Raw genomic sequence first — 24,967 nt, 5'->3', positions numbered from 1 at the left:
ATGCTCTATCCATTATGCCACCTAGCTGTTAAAGGAGCAGGCTGGACTAAATAATTTCGAAGGTCCATTGTGTTTCAAAATGTTTGACTCTATGAATCTGTCCATCATGCTGGAGACCTTCCTCTAGGCCATTAGCACTGAATGGTTCAGTAAAGAGCTAAAGCCAACTATTCATTTTGCCTTTCTTTCAATATGTGACCAACCCAATTCCCTTTTCATTTACACGTTTTCTTGATGATTCCTTTTCTACCAGTTCTTGTGCACATCACCATTGCTAACCGGAATACAATCTGTTTTCACCTACTACCTGTCTCTCCATTGACCTTGGAGTTACTTTTAATCTTAATTCTTTGGAAATTGTTACATTTCATGATTTGCTGAATTCCCAGAAAAAATATTGTTGTTAAAAGTTGGGCTTTATCAGGACACAGTTTGTAATAATTGAAAATACTGTGTAAGTTCCCAAACACAATATAACCTGCTTTCTAGTTCCTAAATGAGGTCAGCTAGATGGCAGAGTGGATATAGTACTGGGCCTGTGAATTCAAATCTAGCTTCAGGCACTATCTGTGTGACGCTTGGCAAGTCACTTAACCCTGTTTGCCTCAATTTCTTCATCTGCAAAATGAACTCGAGAAAGAAATGGCAAACCACTCCAGTATCTTTGTCAAGAAAATCCAAATGGAGGTACGAAGAGTCAGACATGACTAAAATGACCGAACAACAAAAACTGCTATTCATTTCTGTACCCAGCCTGGTCAAGACACATATTGATGGATTAGCTAAATGGGTAGCTTGCCTAACTCTATGTTATAGACTAGACCAGGGATTTTTAACATAAGGTCCATATCAAGATAGTGAATAAATTTCAGGGGGGAGTTGGGGAAAGAGCAGTTATGAGTGTGAACAGAAAAAAATTAGTTTTTATTCCAATGTAATTAGTTTCCTTTGTAATCCTATGTATTTTATTCTATGCATTTAAAGACATTTTTCTGAGAAGGGGTCTATAGGCTTTACCAGACTACCAATGGGATCTGTGAAACACACAAAAATGGAGAGCCCCTGGGTTAGACAATAGGTATTCTTCTTCCTGTGTTCTCATAGACTCATTGAATTATAGAGGTGAAAGGACCTTCAAGATTGTTAATAAAGTCCCCTTAATTTTCAAGAGGAAACTTGAAAACTAAAGAATTGACTTGCCCAAGATGACATAGCTATTTAGTAAGAGACGGGCCTAGGAAAGCTGGCTCTGGAGTCAGAAGATCTGAGTTCAAATCTTACCTCCAACACTTACTACCTGGGTGACCTGGGGCAAATCACTTAACCTGTCTTGGTCTCAGTTTCCTCATCTGTAAAATGAAGGGGCTGGACTAAATAACCTCTCTTCTTGCTCTAAGTCTATGATCCTTTGAATGTTAATCAATATAAAATATACGAAAAGTAAATTCAAATTAATTTTGATATGAAAAACATTAGCAACTAGGGGAATTAGGAAAGGCTTTCAGGAAAACATTCCAGGCAGGGCTGCAGAGGTAGGAGGCAGAATATCATTATGGGAGCAGCCAGCTGGCCAGTTTAGCTGTATAAACATGTGAGGGGAAGTAATACAAAATCATTCCTTGAAGAACAGAAGTCTCGATGACCGTTTCAGACCACTGTTAACTAGGAAAAAAAAAAGTGAGTTTAATGCTCTTCATTGAGTTCTAAACCATCCCAGAAGCCTATGGGGAACCCTGTGTGAGTCTGAGATAGGCAGCCATGGCACAATATGGCAAAAGGAAGCAAAAACTCAGAGGTTAGAAGGCTCTTTTCTCCTGAATATTTGTTTAAGGAGAATACGTCATCCCTGGTCCAGCCAGATAAAATTTTATTGTACCAGGGACAAAGCCTGTCGTTGTTAAAAAAGAAAAGAAAAAAAGAAAAAACAATGAATTTGGAGTCAGAAGATGAGTTCAAGACCTATCCCTTACTAATTGTATGTGTTATTACATCTCGCTAGAGGCCTCAGTTTCCTCATCTGCAAAATAGGGACAGTTATTGTTGGCTGGGAAACCACTTTAAAGTACCAATCAAATATGAGATGTTATTATTCATTTGATCTTTGTCCTGTCCTGACTTCATCTCCCCACTTCTACAACCCCAACCAAACTTGGCAGTCACCCAAAGACCCTGAATTTGAAATGTCATTCATTGCAAAATTTGAGTCCACAAACTAAATAAATGCAAATAGCCATTTTACTAAGAGTTGATCTTGCCCAGAATTCCATCCCAAAGCAGAATTTGGCTTTTGATGCCTTAATGTACATTGTCCTATGTTATATTGGTATGATAAAGTCATTTTGCTTGTGGTTCTATGGACATGATACACTTGCATGGTTTTGCTGTTGAGTTGTTTTTCAGTAGTGTCTAATTCTTTGCAATCCCTTTTTGGGGTTTTCTTGGCAAAGATACTGGAGTGGTTTGCCATTTCCTTCTCCAGCTCATTTTACAGATGAGGAAACTGAGGCAGACAGAGTTAAGTGACTTGCCCAGGGTTGTTGAGTTGTGTCTGACTCTTTGTGACTCCTTGAACCAATGCATGCCAGTACTGTCCGTGGGTTTGTGTCGGCAAAGGTACTAGAGTGGTTTGCCATTTCCTTCTCCAGTGAATTAAGGCAAACAGAGGTTAAGTGACCTGCAGAGGGTCACACAACTAGTAAGTGTCTGAGGCCAAATTTGAACTCAGGTCTTCCTGATTCCAGGCCCAGAACTGTATCTACTGAGCCACCTACCTGTCTCCTTAAGAGTTTTGTATGAAGTTTTAATTATATTTAAAATGAAAGATTTTTTTTATAGTTAAGTCAACTTGGGCTCACACAGAAAACACAAGATTGTGCATCAAAAAACACATTCTTAGTTATGTATTAAGCCCTCTTGGACTGAAAGGTTAACTTAGATGCAATTTCTGCTGGGCACACAATTAAAAAATAGCACCAGGTGAATGATAGATCTTGGTTTGTTTTTTCGGTGTTTGTATTTGTAATAAGACAGAAAAAGATTCTCCAATTGCCTAACTAATAACCACTATTGTACGTTTGTATAGTACATTTATATAGTACAATTATATTGTACATTTATATAATGCATATATAACATCATATATATTAAAGCACTTTGTAACCCTTATTAAATGCAATGAGAGGCAGTGTGGATTAGTGAAAAGAGAGCTTTCCCACAAGCCAGGAAGTCCTGGGTACAAGTGCCACCTAATATAGAGTGCTGTGTGTCTCTTAGATATTCAGTGCTCTAGCCCAGTGGTGTCAAACTCCAATAGAAATGGGGAGATACTAAACAGTATGTAAGGATCCCTGCAGGGCACATATTGACTTAGAAAACCAAATATTAACATTATTCTGTGTTCTATTGTAGTTTTATTTATTTTGTTTAATATTTCCCAGTCACAGTTTAATGTGGTCAAGCTACTTCTGCTCTGGGTAACTGTCTAAGACTAACTATAAATAGCCAAGTAGACTGACGATAAATTGCATTGGTAGAGTTTCCTTGCTTACAAATTCTCTGTGCCAATGAATTCATAGACCCAGTCTCTATCCTCTATTCATAAAACGTTATTCGATCCTCATAACAACACTGTGAGACAGGATAAATATTATAACTTCCAATTTAAAGGGAATACACTGATGCTCAGAAAAATTATTTGAGTTGCCTGTTATCACACAGCTACTAAGTGGCTGAGCCAGTACCCAAAGGCAGGTCTTCTGACTCTGCCAGGGTGACTTTTGCAATGGCTTTTTGGTATAGTCATTGTTAATGTGGCTGGGTCAAGAAGCACATGTTCTGGTTAATCAAGCATGCTGGTTGACAACTACATTTCATATGCAAGATAGAATAGTAATTTTCAAAGAGCAGAAATCCATTAAAATGCACTTGATACAAAGTTCTGTCTTTGATTCAGGATGTTCTTAGAGTACCTCAGCCATAATTATGAATGTCAATTATCAAATGGAAATAACAAATTCTGGCTGAGAGAATGCCAGAAAGGCCAGCTCTTACTTCAGTAAGATATGTGTTTAAGGAGGCACGGTTTCTCTTGGGGTATCATTTAGTATAGTCATGCCTCAGAGAGGAACTGACCCTTTCCTCTCCTCCACAAAGGCCTAACTGTTGGGGGGCCATGTGGAAAGAGCTCAGGAAACTGCGTATCTGTGGGCCTGGGCTCACTCCCATTTCTGCTACTTACTATCTGTGTGATCTTAAAAAAAAAAAATTATTTCACAGCTCACAGACTGAGGGTGAATCAAGTGGCTGATCAGAGGGGGATTGCAGGGATGTCTTTGCTGGTGCTGAGGCAGGATCTTGGTCACAATCCTGGGTGGCAGTGCTGGGGAGAGGAGGAGCACTGGCAGAGCACAGCTTGTGGCAGCAGCGTAAAGGGAACCTTCCTCACAGTTCCAGGGCAGAAAAGAGTGCTTGTGGTCACTCACAGACCAGAGCACAAGCCAGGAGAGGAGTAAACACCTCTCCTTAGATCATACCGCCTTGAAAGAACTGAAAACTTACAGGTCCCCCGAAGTACGTCTCAAAACAGCTACACAAAATCCCTGAAGCTTGGGACAGTACACCTTCCACACTGGAAGCAAAGCCTACCTCAACAAAGAGTTTGAAAGTCAAATAACTGGCTGGAAAGATGAGCAAACAGAGGGGAAAAAAATTTGGACTATAGAATCTTAACTTTGGTAACAAGAAAGATCAAAACATACAATCAGAAGAAGACAACAAAGTCCAAATTCCTACATCCAAAGCCTCCAAGAAAAATATGAATTGGTCTCAGGCCATGGAAGAGCTCAAAAAGGATTTTGAAAATCAAGTAAGAGAAATAGAGGAAAAATTGGGAAAAGAAATGAGAGTGATACAAGAAAATCATGAAAAACAAATCAACAGCTTGCTAAGACACCCTAAAAATACTGAAAAATAACACCTTAAAAAAACAGACAAACCCAAATGGCAAAAGAGGCCCAAAAAGCCAATGAAGAAAGGAATGTCTTTTTTTAATTAATTTATTTTGAATTATCAACAATCACTTCCATAAGCTTTTGAGTTTTAAATTTTTCTCCCCTCTCCTTCCCCACCTCTCTCCCCAAGACGGCATGCAATCTGATATAGGCTATACATATACATTCCTATTAAACGTATTTTCATATTAGTGATATTGTAAGGAAAAATTAGAAAGAAGGAACCACCAGAAAGAGGAAACAAAATATACAACAGAAGAAAAAAAATTACAAATAGTATGCTTCGATCTGCATTCAAACTCCATAGTTCTTTCTTTGGATGTGGATAGCATTTTCCATCATGAAGCCTTTGGAGATGTCTTAGATCCTTGTATTGCTAAGGAGAGTTAAGTCTATCAATATTAGTCATCACACAACATGGCTATTACTGTGTACAATGTTCTGTTGGTTCTGCTCACTTCACTCAGCATCAGACCATATAAGTCTCTCCAGGTTTTTCTGAAATCAGCCCATTCATCATTTCTTATAGCACAATAGTATTCCATTACATTCATATACCACAACTTGTTCAGCCATTCCCCAATTGATGGACATCCTCTCAATTTCCAATTCTTTGCCACCACAAAAAGAGCTGCTATAAATATTTTTGTACATGTGGATCCTTTTCCCATTTGTATGATTTCTTTGGGATACAGCCCTAGAAGTGCTATTGCTGGGTCAAAGGGTATGCACATTTTTATAGCCCTTTGGGCATAGTTCCAAATTTCTCTCCAAAACGGTTGGATCATTTCACAACTCCACCAACAATGCATTAGTGTTCCAATTTTCCCACATCTTCTCCAACATTTATCACTTTCCTGATGTGTCATGTTGGCCAATCTGATAGGTGTGATGTGATACCTCAGAGTTGTTTTGATTTACATTTCTCTAATCAATAGTGATTTAGAGCATTTTTTCATATGACTATAGATGGCTTTAATTTGAGGAGAATGTCTTAAAAAGCAGAATTGGCCAAATGGAAAAGGATGTCCAAAAGCTCACTGAAGAAAATAATTCTTTAAAAATTAGAATGGAGCAAATGGAAGCTAATGACTCTATGAGAAATCAAGAAATTATAAATCAAAACCAAAAGAATGAAAAAATAGAAGACTGAAATATCTCATTGGAAAAACAACTGACTTGGAAAATAGATCCAGGAAAGAGAATTTAAAAATTGTTGGACTACCTGAAAGCCATGATTTAAAAGAGAATCTAGACATCATCTTTCAAGAAATTATCAAGGAAAACTGCCCTGACATTCTAGAATGAGAGGGTAAAATAGAAATTGAAAGAATTCATTGATCACCTCCTGAAAGAGATCCCAAAAGGAAACTCCCAGGAATATTATAGCCAAATTCCAGAGTTCCCAGGTCAAGGAAGAAATATTAGGGGGCTGCTAGGTGGCACAGTGGATAGAGCACCAGCCCTGAAGTCAGGACGACCTGAGTTCAAATACAGCCTCAGACACATAATACTTCCTAGCTGTGTGACTCTGGGCAAGTTACTTAACCCCAGTTGCCTCACAAGAAAGAAAGAAAGAAAGAAAGAAAGAAAGAAAGAAGAAAGAAAAGAAAGAAAGAAAGAAAGAAAGAAAGAAAGAAAGAAAGAAAGAAAGAAAGAAAGAAAGAAAGAAAGAAAGAAAGAAAGAAAGACAGACAGACAGACAGACAGACAGACAGACAGACAGAAAGAAAGAAAGAAAGAAGAAAGAAAGAAAGAAAGAAAGAAACAATTGAAGTACTGTGGAAAAACAATCAGGATAACACAAGATTTAGCAGCTTCTACATTAAGGGATGGGGGGCTTGGAATATGATATTCTGGAGGTCAAAGGAGCTAGGATTACAACCAAGAACCACCTACCCAATAAAACTGAGTGTAATCAATGGGGGGGGGGGAATTGATATTCAATGATGCAGAGGAATTTAACGCGTTCTTGAGAAGCCAGAGCTAAATAGAAAAATTGACTTTCAAATATAAGACTGAAGAGAAGCCTGAAACGTTAAACAGGAAAGAGAAATAATGAAGGACTTATTAAAGTTGAACTGTTTACATTCCTATGTGGAAAGATGATATTTGTAATTCATGAGACCTTTCTCAATATTAAGGTAGTTGGAGGGAATATATATAGACAGAGGGCACAGGGTGAGTTGAATATGTAGGGATGATATCTAAAAAATAAAATTAAGGGTTGAGAGAGGATGAGAGATGATTATACTGGGACAAGGAGGAAGAGAGAGGTAGAATGGGGTAACTTATCTCACATAAAAGCAGCAAGAAAAAGCTTTTACAGGAAGAGGGGGGAGGTAAGAGAGAATGAGTGAACTCTATTCTCATCAGATTTGGCTTAAGGAGGGAATAATATACACACTCAACTGGGTGTGGAAATCTTTCTTACCTACAGGAAAGTAAGGGGGAAGCAAATAAGAAGGGGAGGAGGGTAATAGAAGAAAGCAGATTGGAGGAACGGGTAATCAGAAGCAAACACTTTTGAGGAAGGACAGGATCAAAGGAGAGAATAGAATAAATGAGGGGTGGGATAGGATGGAAAGAAATATAGTTAGTCTTTCACAAAATGACTATTATGGAAGTGTTGTGCATGACTACACATGTATAACGTATATTGAATTGCTTGCCTTCTCAATGAGGGTGGGTGGGAATGGAGGAAGGGAGAGAATTTGGAGCTCAAAGTTTTAAAAAACAATTGTTAAAAATTGTTTTTACATGCAGCTGGGAATTAAGATACACAGGCAATGGGATATAGAAATCTATCTTACCCTACAGGAAAATAGAAGGGGGAGGGAATAAGAGAAGGAAGGGGATGATAGAAGGCAGGGCAGATTGGGGGAAGGGGTAGTAAGAATGCATTCCATCTTGGGGTGGGGGAAGGGAAGAGATGGGTAGAAAATTTGGAACTCAAGGTCCTGTTTAAGTGAATGTTGAAAACTAAAAATAAATAAATTGTTTTAAAAAATTTATTTCAACTCCCTAATCCTCAATTTCTTAATCTTTGAATAAGATTTGTACTACCTACCTCACCAGGATTGTTGAAAGACTTGAAGGTCTCTGTAAAGTTCTTTGTATATATCAGGGATTGTAATAAGAACTCTTTGACCAACTAACACTTGTTAGTTTATCTCAGAGAAGGTCTTTATTCTAGGATAATAGACTAACCCAGGGTATTGGTCAAGCAGGTAGTTGGCTCAGAGTAGACCATCATCACTGTTAGTATGAACTTCTGAATTTATCATTGTGGGAAAGTCCCAGTATGAAAACTCCCTCCTGAAGCTGGTATACAATTTTATATTTTTAGAAAGGTCCTTGGTAGCACTGAGTGTTTAAGTGACTTACTTATGGGCATATGTTTCAGAGGCCAGAGACCCTCCTGAATCTGAGGCTGGCCCTCTAATCACTATGTCATGGTGCCTTACCATTGTTGGTAAACATCTTCATGCATGGAAGTCAATGGATTTTATTATTATCATTAGTCTAGTCACCACTTTGTAGCAAGTTGGACCATGTGAAGGCTACAATTCATCCTAACTTTGAAACCAGAAAAGGCAAATAAACTGATCTGCACAACTGCTATATTCAATTATCCAGAAAATATGGCAGCATTTAAAAATTAGCTTTAGAGTTAATAAAAATAGTATGACCATAAAAAGGAAGTGACCTAGACATGTAGCGAAATAAACCAAGACAGTAGATGATACATTAACACCCTTAAGATATTAAAGGAACCATACAAGTTGGGGAGATTATCAATGAAGCATTCACAAAAATTCATAAGAATCACATAAAACAGGAACATATGGAGGAGTAACAATCTGTAAGAATGATAATAATAGCTCAGACTTGTAAACCTTTACAAGGTATTATAATGTTTTCAAAGTATTGGTCTCATAAAAACGGTGAGATAAATAGGGCAGATATCAATCCCAAGATTATAGATGAGGAAATTAAGGTTCAGAGAGCTAACATGACTTAATAATGGTCACACAGCAAGGAAGTGTTAGAACCAGAACTCATTGCTCTGCTTCTGAATCCAGGGATCTCTTTACTATAATACATAGCCTGTACTAACAGAACGAGCATTTATGCATTTAGCTATCCAAATGTTATCTAAGTCGTCTGTATAGAGTATGAGTGTCTTCTTTGTAAAAAGTAATAATATTACTACTTAGAGAACCGGGCAGTGGGGTGGTGTCGTGTATAGAGCACCAGAGCCAGTATCAGTATCACCTGAGTTCAAATCTGGTCTCAGGTCACTTAAGCCTGTTTGCCTCAATTTCCTCATCTGTAAAAATGAGCTGGAGAAAGAAATGGCAAACCACTCCAGTACCTTTGCCAAGAAAATTCCAAATGGGGTCAAAAGAGTCGGAGATAACTAAAGCAACTGAACAACAGAACTAAAATTCAGGGTATTTGTTAATATTTAGCAAATATTAATAAAATTCATCATCTCAGAGGACAGTGATTGAATGCTATGTAGGCAGACTTTAGCTTCCTTTTCTAGCTAACATCTATCTTCTGAACTAAAGTGGGCTTTTGAACTACAGCATCTCATTTTAAATTAGCAGTACCTATCTTCATTTCTAAAGAATAAAGAAATTGCTGCACTGAATGAAAGCTTGGGTCCTGTTCTCCTGGTTGTTTCATGCCTGTTTTGACTGAGCGCTTGTAGATTATAAATTACCATAGTAACAGCTTCCTCATGGCAAAAAAAAAAAAAACAACTTTACTATGGCTGTCCTGGAACCCAGGGAGCAGCTCACCCCAGAAAAAGTGTCTGAGTCTCACTTGATGTAGATTTATAGAGCCAGAGAGGCACCTGCTTCAGTAGGGTAGAAATGTATGTATTTTTTGACTGCAATGGTCAAAGTAACAGTTCACAAAAGAAATTTTAAAATTTAGTACATGGAGAAAACGTGCTGTATTGCAAAAAAAATCTGCATTTGGAGTCAAAGGACCCAGGTTCAAATCCCAGTTTTGCCACTCACTACCAAAAATGATATGGGGATACATCATTTTTCCACTCAGACACTTAACTAGCTATGTGACCCTGGGCAAGTCACTTAACCCTGGATGCCTCAGTTTCCTCATCTGTAAAATGAGCTATGAAAGGAAATGGCAAACTACTCCAAGAAAACCCCACATAGGAACTGAAATGACTGAACAGCTTTTCCACTCCCAGTCTTCATCTGTTAAAATGGACTGCATAATGCCTAAGGTCATCTTCAAGCTCTAAATTTTACGATATTCTTGATTAAGACTCATAGGCTGAGGGAAAATATTTTTAAGTACTTCTGAAAACATTATCTAAATTTTTTCCAGCCACTATTTGAATTATTTTCCTTCTACAAACATTCTTAGGATCACAGGCACCTTAAGGAAAGGGGCCTTAGAAATCATCTAGTTCAGCAGTTCTCAATGTGTGATCTGGAGTTATGTGACCTGAGGCAGATCACTTAACTTCTATTTTCCTCAGTTTCCTCAACTGTAAAATGGGGATAATAATAGCACCTACCTGACAGCTGAGATAATTCTTATAAAAAGCACTCAATATGTGCCTGGCACACAGTAGGTGCTATATAGATGCTTATTGATGAAAAAATGACACAACCCTTCCCCTCTAGGAGTTTACTGTTTCACCATTTCATTAAGAGGATACAATGTATACACAAATAAATATCCTGCAGAGTGGACTATAATTGGGCAAATAAGAGAGTTAGACCAAGTGCTCTAGAAAAGTCTAAGTGGGAGAGATCATTTTCAGCCTACCAAGAAGTTAAGATCCAATACAACCAATATTTATCAGAAAATAGGTGGTGCAGTGGACAGAGCACTGGCCATGGATTCAGAAGGACCTGAGTTCAAATCCAGCCTCAGACACTTGACACTAGCTGTGTGACCCTGGACAAGTCACTTAACCCCATTGCCTAGCCAAAAATAGAAAAAGAAGAAAGAAAATAAAACATAGAAAATAGAGTCATTTTTTAAAATCAATGTATTAGATGAGTTTATGTATTGGTTGATGGCTACTTACTTTCAACTCATTGGCCCTGGCCTTCCCCATCCTTTGCACCTGCCCTAGTCTTCTAGGCTCCCAAATGCCCAAGTTGTGATTTTTTGAGATTGAATGAAAACAGCTGAGCATTCTAATCATGTATTTTCCAGGTTTATTGCTTCTGTTTCCTCATTCCTTTTGGGGTGAAAAGGCCAGGGAATCGGGGTGCCAGTCATCACTGAGGCTTCAATAGTCTTAGGAGACTGCTACGATCTTTACAATTCTTAATACATGGGGCAGCCCAGCGGAAAGTTGACAAGCATTTATTAAGCTCTATCTATGTACCAGAAACTAAGCAAAACTTTGGGATACCAAAAGGCAAAAATAGCATTATGGGAATTCTTTGACTTTTTATATTTGCCATGACTGAGAGTAACTCTGGGAGGGCTCTCTTGGTTTTCTTGCCCCAAGGAGAGAGTGCTTGGGCTTGAACTTGCCCCTAGGTATTCTCAATGACCTTGTCTCTACCATAATCCTTCCCTGAAGTAGTCCTTTGGGAGCTTGTATTTGCTTTAAGAAATACACTTAATAAAAGAAGAATATTGCCTATCAGGCTTAAAGAATCAGAGAATTTCAGAGTCGGAAGGGGCCTCAGAGGTCATTTAATCTAACCCATGTCTCATAAAAAGAATCTTACATAATTAACAAAATAATCCTATATTGCAGGAGTTAACTTCTGGGGGGTCATGGACCCCTTTGTAGGTCTATTAAGACCTATGCATCCCTTCTCAGAATGTTTTTAAATGCATAAAATAAAATATACAGAATTGCAAAGGAAACCAATTATATTGAAATAATATTATCAACTTCAAAAAAACAAACAAACAAAACAAAGTCTTGATCCCCAGGTTAAAAACCTGTGCTGTAGAGAATCCTCTATAATTTCTCTGATAAGTGATCATCCACCCTTTGCCTTGAAGACCTTGAAAGAAACAGGATTCGCCACCTCCCAAGGCTTCTCATTCCACTTATGGATGGCTCTAATTGTTAGGAGGTTGGTTTTTTTTGTTGCTGTTGTTCTTGTTTTCCTGAAATCAAACCTAAATTTGTTTCTTTATACTTTAAACCCATTGCTCCAAGTTCTGTTCTTCTAAAGCCAAAAAAGACAATTCCTAAACCCCAAAAGAATACCAGGGCAGTGCTGCAGTGAACAGAGCAGGAAGGCCTGAGACTGAATCCTGCCTCAGACACTTACTAGCTGTGTGACCTGGGACAAGTCGCTTAATCTCTCTCCGTTTTACTTTCCACATCTGTAAAATGGGCATGATAATAGCACCTACCTCCTGGGGTTGTTGTATGGATCACATTACTTAACAAATGTAAAGTGCTTGGCAAACCCTAAAGCACTTTATAAATGTTATGTATTATTATCACTTCTCAACATGATAGCCCTTCAAACACTTAATTAGCTATTCTGTCCCTCCCCCCTTCAAATCTTCTTCTGCCCCTAAACTCCTGACTTTGACATTTTTCAGCTACTTCTTGTCCTATGTCTAGTTTGTCAAACTCAAGTATTGAAGCCCAGAGGACTGGGTTCAAATCTTCCCTCTTCCCCATACTGTCTTTGCGACTTTATCCATTCACAATTCTCAGCTTCTATTGCCCCATCTATGAAATGAGGACATTGGGCTACATATCTAATGTCCCTTGCAGCTATAAATTTCTAATGCTTTTATTCATCATTCTGCTACAATATAGTCATGTTCCTCGAGGGTCCAAAAACTTTGACTTCCCTACCACACCCTTTCTTTCAGTAACTGTCTATTATTCTCATAGGGTGGGGGAAAAGCCATATAAAAGAAAACAATTGACAACAATATATCAAAAACAAGGTTAATAAAAGTCATCCCTTGATAAACAATCTAGCCTGCCAGACCGCACACCCTGACTATGATGCATCCGACCCTTGTGTCTTTTATCTGCCCCATTGTTCAGGCGCCGGAACTCAAATGACATTCTCCTCTAACTACCCTGCTTTCATGTGCTTTTTCAAGCATACAGTCAATTACCAAAAGTACAAGTAATAAAACAAGGCAGATGAGGCAGCCTGGCTCCTGGCCTGCTTAGCTGGGCACTTTCAGGATTTATCTCTTCCCCCCCCCCCCCGGGCTTATCCCCTTTCCTCTGCTGTCAACCTCCCCAAGACATTTCCAGAGGAATCTGTATAATCACAGGAACACAGATACAGAGCTGAAAGGGACCTTAGAGGTCATCTTTTCCAACCTTTTTACTTCACAGAGGAGAGAACCTGGAGAATTTAGGATTTGCTCAAGATCATGCTGGTTATAAGTGTCAGAACTAGGATTTAAACTCAAGTCCTTTGATTCAAGCTCCAGGGTTCTTGACACTGTACCTCGACTATTTCAAATAGTCTAAGTTGTTTGGGGCGAGGAGAGGGGGTAAGGTCTAGCAGGGGAGGGGAACCTGGGGCCACATGAGGCCTCAAGGCCACAGGTTCTCCACCCCTGGAGAGACATAAGACCCAGCTCTGAAACTTTGTATGATCATAGATTTAGAATTAGAAGGGACCTTAAGGCCATCAGGTCCAATAACCTCATTTTACAGATGATCTGAGGTCAAAAGAAGGTATGAGTCTCATCCAGTATCCTGCAGCTAGTATGGGAGCAGCTGAAGTGGGATTTAAATCCAAGTTTTCCTTACTGCAAGTCCAGCATCCTTCTGCTATGCCTTGAAAAAGTCCCTTTCTCCCTCTACACCTCAGTTTCCTTTTCTATTAAATGCGAAAGGTAGACTTGATGTTATCTAAGGCACCTTCCAGATCAAACATCCTCTCATCAATGTAATTCTTTTATGGTCATTTCATCTTCTTGAAGTTGGCAGTTTGGTACATTGGAAGTTCCATGATTTCCTTGGTATGGGCACCTGCTCCAACAAGGTTGATTACTATACCTTTTCCACATCAGCTGATGGTTTCTTGAGGTACTCTGGCCAAAATAAGGCATGACATGGCAGCCGACTGTCTGAGGATGAGTGTCTCTAAACTTTATTAGATTGGGCCCCAGAGAGCAGTCTGCCATAGGGCCTATACTCACAGTTTTTCTAGCTTTGTAGGACCTGCCAGAACTTATATTCCTGTAGTATGGCCTTTCAGAACCTAGGGGCTCCTCTCAGACATAAGAGTGAAGGACAAACAATGCACTCCATGGAATTTCACTCCTTGGGAATTTTACAAAGTACAGACTAAATTGGAAATGGCTTTAAATTAGATGCTGAACTCCTTGAGGGCAGGAACCGTTTTTGTCTTTCTTGTATCATATCATTTAGCACAGTGCCTGGCACCTAGAGGGTGCTTAATAAATGCCTGTTGGCTTGATATACATTTATACTTACAGAATTTTTCATTATTCTAGCACCTGACCCAAAAGCCTTAGGAGAAGTGGACGTATCTTAATTTGACACAATATAAATCAGCAGAAAAAACAGAATTGACATTCAAGGTTTTGGGCTAGCAATATCTTTTAGGCAACGGGTCTGTTCTCTCTATTGGAGGATGCCTGGATTTCAGTGCAAGAGCATTAGATTTACAGTCAGAAGGAACCTTAAGGATTACCCTACCCAACCCTTTCATAATATCATAAAGTTAGAGCTGAATGGGACCTGGAAAGGCATCAAGTCCAAACCCCTCATTTTGTAGATGAGGAAACTGAGGCACAGAGTGGTTGTGAGTTGCCTAGTATCACCCAGCTAGTAAATGTCTGAAGCAGGATTCAAACTCAGGTTTTCTTGATTCCAACACCAGTGTCCTATCAACTACACCAGATAATTGAGCCTGGATTTTAACCTTATTCTTCTGACCTCACTTCAGTGCTCTTTTGACACGGTCAGATCGACCCAAATGTATGACCCTTCAGAATGACCCAGAGTTCTGTATTGTGCACAGCCAGACTTGAGTAATTCACACTGGGTATTCCAATTTGTCCCCTGTCCCAGCCCTTTTCATCTCTGCCTTCCTGCCCAGTGCACTTTTCTTTAGCCTCATCATCAAAGGATGAGCAGGGGAAGCTCAAACAAGTCAGTTTTGCTCCTTCATAAAAGGTTTGGTGATAGAAGCTGAAGGTTGGATCTATGAGAGGTAGGCAAACTACTGTATGACAGCCCAGTACTGGCCTCTGCCTGATTTTATATGGTCTGTGATCTAAGAATGTTTTTTATGTTTTTAAATATGATCTTTATTTTAAAATATAAAAACCATTCTTAGCTCATAGGCTATACAGGTGGGCCTAGTTTGCCAACCCTTGAATAAGATATTCAATACATTATTTAGATTTTATCTATGGTTTTTAGCTCTTCATGTCCACCCCAACCACACATGAGTATGATGTGACTTTTATGTATGTTCTCCATGTAACAGATTTCAAACATACATCTTTTAGAGCAAGTCTTTCAACTATATTAAATAATTTCCTAACCCAAGATATTACCCAAGTTGATACCACAACTAGGTTGCTCAAAAAGAAGTTTCAGATAAAATGCTTCTCCAGCTTCTCCATCAGGCAGTTATAATAAATAAATAAAATGTATGTCTCAATCAATGTTCATTATTTTACTGTAGAATAAATGTTATTTCATTACAAAATAATTTTTGTTTTATTATGAAATAAATATGTGTTATTTATATTATAAATAATATATAATTATAAAATAATATTATAAAATATTAATTATAATATTATAATTATAAAATTATATTATATTATAATTATAAAATAATTATAAATTATATTATAAATTATATATTATAAATTATAAAATAATATTATTATAATTATAAATTATATTATAAAATTATATTATAAAATAATATTAATCTTATAATAAAAGTAAAAATTTATTTAATTTTTTTTAAACAGAGAGAAGCAGTATGGGGTGGAAAACCTGCAGCCCCAAGGCCACATGTATGGCCTTTTGACTGAATCCAGTTTTACAGAACAAATCCTTTTATTAATTTTGTTGTAATAATTGTACGTAATAATTGCTCTGGATTTGCTCTGTGAAGTTTGGATTCAGTCAAAGGGCCACACTATCTGTTATTTTTTAAAAATGGCATTCAGCCTAAAGACCATTCATTCACAGGTTTATCTAGTTCATTAGGCTAGAAGTGGCATTAACTTTTTCTGTAAGATTTTTATGGCTAATTGCCCGTAGTTGTGGGGTAGGGTAGGGTGGGGTAGGGTAGGGTAAAATAGAATAAATTTAGAAATTGCGATTGTTTGTAAATTCTGGCCTCTATTCAGAGCTGTTTGAGAGAATGTCAAAAAGAAATGCAGCAGGACATAAGGGGGGAAAGAGCTTTGTTTGGAGTCAGAAGACCTGGATTCAAACCCAGGTTTGGTCACTGTGTGCTCCTTAGAGAAATCACTTAAGCTCTGCAGACCTTAGTGAGTTAATCTGTAAAATAAGAGAGTTGGATAAGATGTCCTCCTAGGTGCCTTCAGCCCTAAATCTCTGATCCTGTTTGTTTCTTTATGGACACTTTTTGAATGGTTCTATTAATCTGTCTTTGTCTTTAATTTGTGGGTCAAGTGCCGAGGAGGTCTGAACAATGTTATGTACAACTTTATTTTCTCTCCCTTTTAGGAATTGGAATGGGGCTCCTAGTCCGAGAATACAGCAAGCTATCCAACCTGGACAAGTTCTACTTTGCCTTTCCTGGAGAGATTTTAATGCGAATGCTGAAACTCATCATCTTGCCCCTAATTATATCCAGCATGATTACAGGTACTCTCAGAAAAACTGGGATCTGATAGTTCTTTGCTGGGTTTCATCAGTTAGAGATGTGTTCTGCCATACCAGGAGCTTTCGCGTTTGAAGAATGGTCTTGTCCTTTGAAGGAAGTGTTCATGACAGACTTACAAGTCAATTTAAAGGGGATGGTGCTGTAGTACTGGTCATTGCCTGTATAGTGCTGTCATCTCTCATCTCTTGCCTTTCTCTCTCTTTCCCTCTTAGATCTTCATTGGTCAAGTCAGATGATAGGTCTTCTGAAGAAGCCGCTATTATTCAGAGTTGCTATAAATAAATTCACACTCAGTGACAGGAGGCAAGAGAAAGAACATTTGGTTATCTAAGCATCAGCCAGTGTCCTCTGGCATAACGAGGATGCCAGTTTTAATAACATTTCAGATTACTCCCCTTCTAGGCTTTTGTAGCATGAAGAGTGTACACAAAAAGAGATTTCACAGGTAGCTGTAGATAGGATCTATATCTATTTAACTAAAGATAGGATCACAGACCTAGGGCCCGAAGGGATCTCAAGGCCATCTACCCCAACCTTAATTTTTTAGATGAGGAAACTGGGATCATACAGGTAGTAAGTATGAGAGGAGCAATGTGCATTCTGCTATATCACATGTTGTCCTTCCTGTATAGAATAACAGGAAGAACATTAGACTAGGGATCACTAATACAGAATTAGGGTTAGGGTTAGAGGCAGAAGCTGAAAGAAACCTAAGAGGGCAACAAGTCCAAATATTTCATTTTGCAAATAAGAAAGTTGAGACCTTGTGAGAGAAACCATTGTTCTTCTCTTACATCAATAATCAATTATTAATTAGGACCAGTATTTTCTGCAGAAGTCTGAAGGGCTTTGTTGATGGTTGAGATTATGAAATCCCCTAGGTACATGACTTTTGATCTTGGATGGGACACCCCACCCAACTAGGGAACCTTACAAAGAATTTAATCTAAGGTGAATTACAGCCCACTGTGTTCCACTAACAGGTTTGGGCAGGAATGGTAGCGCTTTTATTTAGATTACCCAAGACAGGGTGATATGGGTATAGATATGTCTCCTTGACCAAGACTGAGTGATCAGAGTTAAGCCCCCCAGCCCCTCATTAGAATAGGTCCACCTCTCATTATAATATTCATTCTTCTCATTAATTGTTAGCCAATCACAATCGATCACCACCCTCAGGAATACCCACTCTTCCAAGGGCATATAGCAATGAATGGGTTCCATGAGGGGTCTTTGGCATTTGAGAGTATCATTGACCCCTTTTATTAATTATTACTAGTATAGTTAATAAAATGATTAATTACCCAGAAACTATGTCTCTCAAAATTTTTATACATCACAGTAGAGAGGTTAAGGGATTTGCCTAAGGCCACACAGTTAAGTAGCAGAACTGAGACTGAAGCCTAGGACCAATGACTACAAAGGCTGCATTCTCTCTACTGTAACATGCCCTACTGACCCCAGCAAAGATACAAAGAACTTCCTAATGCCATCACAGTAGAGCAACTGCTGAATAGCCAAGACAGCTGGTTTATAGCCTACCTCTAGCAAATTATTAGCTGTACAACCCTGAGCAAATCACTCAGGGTCTGAGTTTGGTACTTCATCTGTAAAAATTGGGATAATAATACTTTGCCCACCCTACAGATTTATTGTGAGGAAAGTGCTTGATACAACCAAAATAACTATAGAAATATCAGCTTCATGTCTCCCAATCCAAGGCTCTCCCCACTAAATTGCACCATCTTTCTCTTTTTTAATGATGTCTTTTGTTTTTAAATCAAATTCAATTCTGAATATATCCCTCCTTCCCAGTGAGCTCCCAATAATTGGCTCCTACCTCTCCAATGAAGGGAGGGAGATGAACTATCTTAACTCTTCTGGTACAAGCTTGGGGGGCAAGTTAGTTGGCACAGTGGATGGAGCACCAGGCCTGGAGTCAGTAAGACTCATCTTCCTGAATTCAAATCTGGCCTCAGACATTTACTAGCTGTGTGACTCTGGGAAAGTCACTTAACCCTGTTTGATTCAGTTTCCTCATCTGTCAAATGAGCTGGAGAAGGAAATGTCAAACCACTCCATTATCTTTGCCAAGAAAACTCTATACGGGATCATGAAGAGTCAGATATGACTGAAAAATGACTGAAAAACAATGAGTGTGGTCATTACAATTATGCAGCATTCAATTTAGTCTATAAGTCTCCTTTCCATTTACATTGTTGTAATCATGGTCTACAGTGTTTTCCTGGTTCTACTTACTTCACTCTGCAACAGTTCATGTAAGCCTTACCATATTCATCTGAGTTCTTTGTTTGTCATTTCTTATAATGTAGTAAAATATTCCATTACATTTAAGTGCCACAATTTATTTAGCCATTCTACAATTGATGGCCCCTATCTCCCTTAAGGTATATGGCAATGGAGGAATTCTTAGGTTTCTAGGCTTTAGAGTTAGAAGTAACCTTAGAAATCATCTAATTTACCTCCATCAGGTTATACATGAAGACACTAAGACTTGCCCAGGGTCTCACAGCTAGTAAATGTCTGAGATCTCATTTAAAGTTAGATCTGCCTGGCTTGAGGCTTAGTACTGTATCCTCTTTGCCACCTACCTGCCCCCAGGTAGGTAGGGTAGGATGTGTGTAAGGGAAGTAGGAAATTGTAAAAGCCATACCTGCTCTCAAAGATTTGTTTCCTTAAACATTCAGGACCATTTAGAACTCAAGGGGACCTCTGAGACCATTTAATCCATTTAATCTTCATTTTACAAATGAAGAAACTGAAGCCTCAAGTGGTTAAGTGACTTGCCCATGGTACCAGTGACACTGCTAGATTTGAATCAGGACCAGGAGTTGACCCAAGGTTCTCCAAATCCAAATCCAGCATTCTCTTTAAACCATGCTGCCTCATCAGTAGGATTCTATTATCACTTTAAGGCAACTCAATACACTAAAATTGGAACTTCTAACAAAATTGTATTAGGGAATACTTGCTTTACAAATGAATTCACTGCATGATTTCTTTAAATAAAAAGCTACAATGGAAATCAATCAATAAATAAACATATATTAGGCACCTGCCATGTGCCAAAGAGGGATAAAAACTTAAAAATGAAACAATCCTTATCCACTAGGAGTTTATATTCTGTATAATTGAAAATGGTATTGCACTTCAAAAATTCATCAGTTTTACATATGTATTCTTTGCAAGCAACTTCTTAGGAAGGTATCCATTGAACAAAGTGAAAAATACTCAGAATAATCCTATGAGATGCAAAGGTTTCTGTAGAGCTTTAGAAACCACCTGCCCAACCTATACCCTAGTAAGAATGACCTCTACAACAACCCCAACGAGTGGTCATCCAACCAGTCAACTTTTACTTGGAGACCTCCATGGAAGGGAGATCTACTACCATTACTCTTCAGGAGAGCTCTCAGTGTTAGAAAGGCTTTCTTTACCTTAAACGGGAATGTCTAGCTCTACAATATCCACATCTTGGCTCTGAATTCTCCTCGCTTGGGCCAGGCAGAACAGATCTAATTCCTCTCCCATCAGATGGCCCTGTGTGAGATATCTATCACACCAACCACATCCTCAGCCTTTGCTTCTGCAGACTGAAGGCAAGAAGACAGATGTGAGAGCATCCGATAGAGGAATCTTTGCCTTTGCCTTCTTTTGGGCAATACAATACACAGTGAGTGACATGACCCTTCAGTTAATGTGAAAATGAGGCCACTAGAAAGCTAGAAATGTTCTCTTCCAGAGCACGTTGCCTGTCACTGTTCAGATTGCCAGCCTTCCCTACTTCCCTACTGTTTCCCTGCTCCCTCCCCCCAAAAGTACAGAGGCTAATCAGGGTAAAGCACAACACTGTGGATAAGGTAGGATGTTCAACGGTGCTATTGTTTGCAGAGGGGCCATATTTAGGGTATTTACTTGCCCAGACTAGACCTCAAGTTAGACATATACATATATGTGTAGGTCTGTTTGTATGTATATAGAGATACAGATTAGATACAGATAAAGTTTTGAGTTGCTTAATCCACTATTCATCCATGCAAATAAAATGAATACTGTTAGATAAAGTTGATACTGTCACTCATGAGTAACCATATAAAGTTCTGAGGATTAGAATGGACAAACCATTAAAAATAAATAAGTCTTCTCTTCAGTTTTATAGGGTACCATGCCTGCTTATAACTGATGCTCTAGGACTACAGTATTGTAAAGATTTATTGTATTTCTTACTTCACTCAATGAATGCTTTCCTGAAAAATTGCTTATAAATCTTATGCAAATTTGCTTATGCAAAACAAATGAGTTTTCAAGGTACCTGATTTTCTATTCACTTTTTTATCAACTATATGGCATAACACAATTTATAAACAGGCATGATACCTTATCTTATTAGGAAACTAAAAGGAACATTTATGTTGTTGTTATAATAATTGCTTTGCATGTCTCATCCTTTCTAATCCTCAAACTTTCTTTATATAGTTATTCATGAGTGATAGTGTTAATTTTATTGGTCCACGGAAATGGCATGGAAGGATGGTCCAGATTAAGCAACCAGAGGGAAAAATTAATAGAAAATCAGGTTTTAATAAAATCACTTCAGTAATAATACATACACACTTTAGTGCAATTGCAGGGACTATTTGAAAATAACCAATACCCATGGTCTGGGACATTTACATGGTAAAACTTCTGAAGTACATTTTACACTTTAACTCAACTTTGCAAGTGATCTAGGGAAATCATTGATAGCCGTAGACATTCCAGACCCGCCTTTTCCCAGTTTTTCTCAGCTGCAATGAAACTCAATTCAACAGGAAGCAAAGTAACACAATGGAAAAACACTAGGTGTGAAGGCAGAGAACTTGGATTCCTATCTTGGCTCTGCTACTTGATACTTCTGTGGCCTTGGGCAAGTCACTCTCTGGGCCTCAGTTTACTTTTTTGTAAAATAAGGATGATAATAAATGTACTACCTGGCTCCTGGAGTTGCTTTGTAAACCATAAAATGCTATGTAAATGTGGCTTTGTACAATTCTCTTGACCCTGCTTTCTTCTTCTGTAAAATCAGGGTTGAGTTATATGCAAACAAAGGTTCCTTGCATATAGAAATCTCATGGTCCAAGAATGGCCTTTCCTGTAGCGTTTCATTGGGTGTACAAATAATGTGAGTCTCTCTAATAGTTCTTCCAATTTTAATCTTCTATGTTTCCCTACAGGAAACACAGATGCTAACCTGCATTGATACAAGTAGTTTCTTCATTTTTGGAGTTCTTAGACCAATGAAATCATAGGTCCTGTCTCTGTCATTGCTATTTACCAGGGCAAGTTATTATGAGGAAGCTGTTCTATAAACTCTTAGATAGATAGATAGATAGATAGATAGATAGATAGATAGATAGATAGATAGATAGATAGATATTAGTGGTAGTAGTAGTAATAATAGTAGTAGCAGTAGTTTATATTAGATATAAGTTCTGGTTTCTAGGAATATACAGACTAAGACAACATTACTGGCATAAAAAACATGGGATATTAAAGCCAAAAGGACCATAAGAACCATTTAGATTGAACATACTGAATCAGTCCTACAAGTTCCATCGTCTTGTGGTATGTTGATACGATGAAATCATTTATCTGTACAAAATATAATGCTGTCAATTAGTTCCAGATAGTTACTGGTATTCAAGGCTGTGCTGGTAAATGTTTAAAAAGTAATTCTATGTGGGAAGATGTATGTACATTATATTTTAAGGTAAATTCAAATTATTAACATTTCTCCATCACTTTCTTAAGTCTAGACAATAAACAATAAAGCAAATCAAACCCTAATTGTAGTTTTGCTGATTTCCAAGGTGTAAATGCTCACACTGAAAATTTAACCATTAGCTCTTTCAAATCTATGCAAGCTGACTCCAGCACACTCCCTGCATTCCCATAAGTTACTGATTGACTTGAAAAATTCTTGAGCAGAGTGGTTCTTGAAAAGCCCAGGGATGAGAAGTTTTTCTTCTGTTTCTTTTCCTATGTCATACTTGGTTGGACAATTTTTTGTCAAATGTCTCACTCTTCTTTCTCAGAGCGAACCATTTCTAGGAAGAAATTGAAATTCTTGACAGCTTATTTGTAAATTTTAATAAGTGTTCTTTGAGTACCCACTGTGTACAGAGCTCTCTGTGAAATACTATATAAATGGGAAGGAGTGGAGGGAGGGAGGGAGAGGAGGAAAGAAAGAAGGAAGGAAGGAAGGAAGGAAGGAAGGAAGGAAGGAAGGAAAAGGAAGGAAGGAAGGAAGGAAGGAAGGAAGGAAGGAAGGAAGGAAGGAAGGAAGGAAGGAAGGAAGGAGAAACAAACATTTATTAAGTGCCTAATGTGTTCCAGGCACCATACTAAGAAAAAGAAGATTGGGTCTCTTCTCTCAAGATGCCTACTATTTAGTAGGGAAGACAGAATACAGTGTACAATGTACTGTCATTATAAAGAAAATGAAGGAATATAAGTTAAAGACACGACCAAAGTTGTATAGAACTAAAGAGACAACAAAATATAGTGGAAAGAGCAATAGATTTGGAGTCTGGAGTAACATGGATTTGAAACACACCTCTGATACTTCTCTGCATCATTGATTAAGTCACATAATCACAATGTCAGAGTTGGAAAGAACCTCAGAGGCTATCTAATCTAACCCATACCTCCCATATATTAAAAAGTGGAATGCTTCTAATTGTTAGAAAAATTTTCCTTACATTGAGCCTAAAGCTGTCTCTCTGAAACTTCCACATGGTGTGTCTAGCTCTTCCCTCCAAGGCCAAGCAAAACAAACCTAATCCCTCTTCCATACGGCAGCCTTCAAATGTTAAAGATAATTCTCATGCCTCCCCTAAATCTTCTCCTCTTCAGGTCAAACATCCAGATAATGATATAACTCATGGCTCCTTGCCTCCCTCAGGATGCTCTTTCTGTCTCTTGCTCTCTCTGGGGCTCTATCTATCTCTCTCTGTCTATCCATTTATATGTAATAGTAGTAGTAGTAGTAGTAGTAGTAGTAGTAGTAGTATAGTAGTAGTAGTAGTAGTAGTAGTAGTATAGTAATAGTGTATTTAACAGGTAAGGCAGTGCTATAGTGGATAAAGTACCAGTCTTGGGTACTAGGAAAAACTGGGTTCAAGTCTAACCATAGGTTGGGACCCTGGACAAGCAACTCTCAGTTGTTCTAGACAACTCTCTAAGACTAATGTTGTAAAGAAGATGCTGACCTGCATTGACAGAAGTAGTTTCTACATTTTTGGAGTTTCCTGGACCAATGAAGCATAGGTCCTCTCTCTATCATTGTTATTTACCAGGGCAGGTTGTTGTTATTTAGTCGTTTCAATTGTATCCAACTGTTCATGACCCCATCTGGGGTTTTCTTGGCAAAGATACTGGAGTGGTTTGACATTTCTTTCTCATTTAATAGGTGGGGGAACTGAGCAAACAGGGTTAAGTGACTTGCCCAGGGTCACACAGCTAGTAAGTAACTGAAACTGGATCTGGAAGATTCAGGTCTTCCTGACGCCAAGCCTAGTGCTCTATCCACTGTACTACCTAGTTTTCTGGAAGTAGTAATGTTGAAAGCCAGGTTGTTGAGGGACATAAATTTTTGGGAATAGGGAAGGCATTTTATTTAGAAAGAATGGTAGGGGCGGAGCCAAGATCATGGAAAGAAGCCAGGAAGTTGCATGATCTCTCCCCAGTTTCCCTTGGAAACAACATTAAATCAAACCTCTAAATGGATCCTGGAGCAACAGATGGAGTGAAATAATTTTCCAGCTCAAGATAACTAAGAAGAACTTCAGGAAAGGTCTATCTCACTTGAATAAAAAGGAAACACAGCACAGCACAGATGGTGTGTCCAGGCAAGCAGGAGGCTCTTAGCCACAGCACAAGTCAGCAACCAAGGCTTAGGCTTTGGCCTAGCAGGCTAGTAGCACAGCAGGCCAGCAGTAAGGCCTCCAGCCCCAGTGCAGAAGGCAAATTGCCAGCCCCAGAACCCCAGTATAACAGGTGCAACTAGGCTGGGCCACCCCAGCACAGTGGGCAAGC

At 38.5% G+C, this 24,967-nt stretch overlaps 1 protein-coding gene across 1 annotated transcript in view; it reads left to right on the top strand.

Annotated features, from left to right (window-relative positions):
• SLC1A1 (solute carrier family 1 member 1) overlaps nt 1-24,967 on the top strand; it is a 112,938-nt gene that overhangs the window by 35,659 nt on the left and 52,312 nt on the right. The window contains exon 2 of the mRNA XM_021006340.2: nt 16,711-16,851. Coding sequence (XP_020861999.1) covers nt 16,711-16,851 — 141 coding nt within the window. The remainder of the gene's footprint in view (nt 1-16,710; nt 16,852-24,967) is intronic.

This window comes from Phascolarctos cinereus, unplaced genomic scaffold (genome assembly GCF_003287225.1).
Source record: "Phascolarctos cinereus isolate Bilbo 61053 unplaced genomic scaffold, phaCin_HiC Scaffold_4;HRSCAF=312, whole genome shotgun sequence".
In the NCBI taxonomy this organism is placed as follows: Eukaryota; Metazoa; Chordata; class Mammalia; order Diprotodontia; family Phascolarctidae; genus Phascolarctos; species Phascolarctos cinereus.
The sequence above is the reverse complement of the archived record's forward strand: the minus strand, read 5'-3'. Positions and strand labels throughout refer to the sequence as shown.